At 41.3% G+C, this 5,000-nt stretch overlaps 1 protein-coding gene across 1 annotated transcript in view; it reads right to left on the bottom strand.

The window, feature by feature from the left end:
• Window positions 1-5,000, bottom strand: part of LOC138015076 (TNF receptor-associated factor 4-like) — a 12,431-nt gene that overhangs the window by 881 nt on the left and 6,550 nt on the right. Inside the window, exons 5-6 of the mRNA XM_068861985.1 lie at window positions 3,814-3,891; window positions 1-467 (exon numbers count right to left, since the gene is read on the bottom strand). The exon at window positions 1-467 is cut by the window's left edge and continues 881 nt beyond it. Of these exons, the coding sequence (XP_068718086.1) occupies window positions 1-467; window positions 3,814-3,891 (545 nt within the window). The remainder of the gene's footprint in view (window positions 468-3,813; window positions 3,892-5,000) is intronic.

Below are 5,000 nucleotides of genomic sequence, written 5' to 3'. Positions count from 1 at the left end.
GACAAATGAGTGTTTTTCCCTGTGGAAGCACCATTCGGAAACAAACGCAATCGAACTTTATAACCACATTCAGTGGTATAAAATGGATCACTGTGTATCTTAACTACGTCTCCTTCTTTAGCCCGTTTTAAGACCTCCTGGAAAGCATCAATCTTCCACGTGTATATGAACGGTTTATTTTCAAGAGCATTGATCCTCTCTTCATGTTTCTTCGTGGCCTCCTTGAACTGCTCTTTAGTATTTCGCAGCTCTTCTTCTGTGTTCTTCAACTTTGCACAGGTCAAGTCAAGGTGGTCTTTAGTATTCCGTAACTCTTCTTCTGTGTTCTCCAACTTTGCACAGGCCAAGTCAAGGTGGTCTTTAGTGTTTCGCAACTCTTCTTCTGTGTCCTTCAACTTTGTACAGACCAAGTCAATATGCATTCGGGTTTCAGAGTTAAGATGAGATTCAATCTCAGGTGGCAGAACCTGCAGCAACAATATATCTTCTCATTAAATGTAATGAAAGGAAACGTGTGCGCGTTCTATTGTGATAAAATGCGTTGATTTCTAATCCAACTAAAGTAAATCCTCTATTAAGCCCCCGCTTCTCAGAGGAAGAAAATTTTAAACCTTAATTTATTAAGCCCCCCTGTCTTTTAAGCCCCGCCTGCCCTCCTCACTTATTCTTCATAACCAAATTAATTACTGACAGCAGGGCTCGACACTAACAGTAGCCAACTAGCCACAGGCTAGTGAAATTTCAGTTTTGGCTAGTAGATTTTGAGCTTCCAGTAGCCATTGGCCTATTAAATATTGTGAAGCAGTGGAGTTCTGGACGAAAAGAAAAATGAAAATTATTTCTCATGGATAAGGCAAAAGGAAATAGAAACTAACAGAAACTCTGAGCAGATTTTATGGAATTTACTGCCTTAGAAAATGAAAAGTTGAAAAGAAAAAACTAAGAGGAAACCAACGCGGATTACAGTTTCCCCACGCCACGTTACGAACGATTAATCACGTGTGAAATCATGCGGAACTTCTCGGCTGCTGTTTCCATATGCGCGTAACTCCGTCGCAAACAATCGCAAGCACCTTCCGAGAGCTTGATCACAAACAGTTTGCGTAAATGGAAACACCTTTTACGTTCATTCCCGACCAATCGCCGATGATCGCAAACAAGACGCAAGAGATAGAAAATTTTCTATCGTTACGTCTTGTTGGCGACGAGTAGCAATGCAAAAGCGAGGAAACAACGATATGGAAACACAATCGTAAACTGTTTCTGATTGTTTTCGATCGACGATATTTTTGTGCACGTGATACGTTTTGACGAATTAGAGGCAAGGCTACTCCTCAAAACAGTGTGAATTTAACGATATCGTAAAGGAATACCCCACCAAATATACCTGTAGTAAAGTTCTTGATCACAAAGAGCCAGTTCCGACAGTATAATTTGATACAGGTTACGCTGCAGCCGTTGCTGCTCCTCGAAAATGTATCGGACCCAGAATCGATGACGTCTCTTGACACTTCCTCTCTGCCTTCTTCTTCCCAACATCTCCAACACAAGAGGAAGTTGAACACGACACAAAAACTAATTCTGCTTTTACTTTTGCGCCCTTTTCTTACGATGTCATGAGATCAAGTTGCGTAAAGCAATCACGCATATGGAAAACAGGATCGCAAACACAAGCGCAAAAAGTGACAGCGTTTGCGATCGAGCCAACGCAAACTGTTTGCGACGTTGTTACGTGTATATGGAAAGAGGTCACGTACTTGTTTAGAAATTAAATCCAAATTTAATTTATTTCAAATTTAATTCATTTCGAATTTAAAAAAAAGAAAGATAATATGGAGCGACTTATCTCGTTTACTACGAATGGTGAATCTCACATAAAAAGAGGAAAAACTTGTTCGAGAGCACAGTGGCCGCCGAATATTAGTTGAATCCGAAAACCATTCAAGAATAAAATGCACGGATTACTGTTAAAAAGAAAATCTTATAAGAGGGCAAGTCTGTCTTTTCGAATTTCCTTTATGTCTAATATCTAATTTAAGATATTATTTTCCTGCATTCCGCTGCTTTTGTGCTTCACGTGTAGAATGGCGCTCTAATAAAAGGAACAACCTTTCCACAGACTTCCAAACGAGCAGTTTAGTTTTATGTACGGTACTTTATTCCGCGTTTTCCATTCTCCAGTGGATTTGTGAGTTGCAAAGTTTTGGCAACGGTTCTGTGAGAATTGTCCTCAAGGCCACAAAACGTTTCCTTCATGAGAAAAATACGGGAAGCTTTCAGTACACTCCAGCATTATTTGCGTCACTGTTGCTAGGATAGATATGGAATATGAGAATATTTACTAAAAGCGCGAGTTGTGTTGGCAAATGTGGAATTTCTTTCGTTATGGTTTTTACACATGAATGAAACTGCGCATGACGAGACTGGCTAGTGCAAATTTAGATTTGGCTAGTGAAATCAGACCTGATACTAGCCACTAGGCTAGTGAGCTAAAAAGTTAGTCTCAAGCCCTGGATAGAATGTATTAATTAATCACGACAGCAACACTCCATGTGGATTGATCTGGTATGGTTTATTCACTTGCTGGAAGTTCAGATTTGGTTCCCGCAAGTGAATCAAAATGTTGCAAATAACTTGCACAACCCGTAAATATCACTCAAATCTCCATATCAGACAGTCATTGCCCTGCTCCAAAGTAGTAAAAAACCGTACCTCTAGTCTGTTTCGTTCTCTCTCTTTTTTTGCTACCGATAATGCATTTCGCTAAATTAAATAAGCCATTAAGCCCCCCACCCACAAACTTGCTTGAAATAAATAAGCCCCCCGGGACTCGCAAACCCATGCCGAAATGCGACCGGGGGGCTAAATAGAGGATTTACGGTAGTTATACGTGGGGAGTGTGGGAAGAGTGCCTGTCCATACTGGTATGACTTGATGATTTCCTAGTAATTTTGCACCGTACGTTTCTTCTCCCTCGTTCCGTTTGTCTTTCTCTTCTGTTACCCATTCCAGTCTACTAAGAGCATAATCCAAAACAATGGCCATCCCGGTTAATTTGCTTCCAGCAACGGATGCGAAATTTAATTGTACGCCGACGGTATTGGTATCATGTAGTAATTTTTCACAGCCATTCCGAATCTAAAATGTCCATTAAGTGTCTGGTATAAATCAAACGCGCATGAACGAGAGCAGTACTTCAAATATGGCCATTTCGCGTGATTGAGCAACTTAGGAAGGCAAAAAAATGTACGTTCATACCAAAATGAAAACCGCACGTGCAGAGCAAGCAGAAATTTTTTTTTCTCATTAAATGTGCAGGTTTGTTTCGTTCTCGTGGCAGTCGCTGTTGTCTTTACGTAAGTCCTCTAATATGTAGCTTTCTTTCACGTTACTTCAGCACCACTTTTGTTCCTCCACCAGCATTCGTACAAAATTGTCACCTCAGTCTCAAGGGAATGTATGCAATCCACCTATAGAAATTTGGATTCTTTTTTTAGTTCCTAATCTTTCCACTTAATCAGGAATAAATAGCCTGCGTACCTGGCGAGATTGTTGGCGCGAGAGGCAAATTAACGTGCGGCCAAGCCGTGCGGAGAATGGGACGGAGCGCTGTCCGTCCTCATTCTCCGCGCGGCTTCGCCGCTGGCTATTTGCCTCTGGTGCCAACAATCCCGCCAGCTACGCAGGCTAACGAATAAATAGCTTTCTCTTTCGGGTGAACTTTCGGAAAGCCATTTTGAATGATTGTGTTTTGCTTTATTTTCATCCCTGTAAACTAGTAAACTTTACTAATATCAGCCTCCCTGAAATCACCTTTTTGGTGCAGCCTATCTCAGCATAGGGGCAGGGAATTGGAGCCAACAAACAGTGATCGTCAGTGTGCGATAAAATCTGTGGAACGAATTAAAATTCATTATTACACGAGCGTACATTTCATACAAAAGTATCATACCCCAGCTCCCTAAACGCAGCTGATTTAGTTTTCTTTCATAAAAATAAAGGTTATTACATGGCCGTGCGGGATACGAATTTTATCTTCGAGTGCTGACAGTATACTTTCTCTCACTCGTTCGCTGCGCTCCCTCGTGAGAGAAAGTATCAGTACGAGAAGATAGAATTCTTATCCCCAAGCGGCCACGTAATGTTCTGTTTATTACATTGATACTGATGAAATGTCCAGATCAAAAACACTTTGTTTTATTCATTTTCGAAATGGCGATCAAAGTGGTCATCAACCGCTGAAACACGGATGTTAATGTTAGTGTAGTAGAGAAAGTTATATTACAGCACAAGAGTATCTTACAAAGAAGGGGAAGCTCGCTTTTTTTTTTGGCTAATCGTGTTAGTTACCAAGACGACACCTTTATGCTCACATGTGAAAGACAAAAATAATATGTTCGCTGCGCGCGGTGAAGATATGATTTTTTAGAAAAATAGAAATCCTAATATTTCATCCGTATCTATATAATAAATAATAATAATAATGAGCTTATTTTAGTGTCAAGTCCTCTAGCGCTGGGGTACCAATTATAATACCAACTTTATCAATTAAATTCAATGAAAGGGAAGGATACCAGAGGTTATCCCTATCGAGGGTATCCGCCCGCAGCCGGATGTAATTGACTGAGAGTCGATTTTGATGAGGAAGGAAAACTGGAGTACCCGAAGGAAAACCCTTGGAGTCAGATTGAGATCGACTGCAACTCGGGGCCGAGGGTTGAACCCGGGTCGCAGAGGTGGAAGGCAAGGTTGATATCCGCTAAGCCGCCCTGGCTCCCCAGTTGAGGAGACTCAACACAGAACCAAATCATTTTAACTCAAATAAGATCTAAAATAGGTTTTTGAGGACAGCGGAAGAGTAGAGTACCCGGAGAAAAACCTTTCGGTGCAGAGTAGAGAACCAACAAAGTCAGTCCACATTATATGTACGTCGCCGCGTCCGGGAATCGAACCGGGGCCACACTGGTGAGAGGCTAGTTGCTCCCCATTGAAGTTCGCCG

The sequence above is a fragment of the Montipora capricornis genome, chromosome 9, assembly GCF_036669925.1.
Source record: "Montipora capricornis isolate CH-2021 chromosome 9, ASM3666992v2, whole genome shotgun sequence".
Taxonomy (NCBI): Eukaryota; Metazoa; Cnidaria; class Anthozoa; order Scleractinia; family Acroporidae; genus Montipora; species Montipora capricornis.
This window is presented reverse-complemented; position numbering and strand designations above follow the sequence as displayed.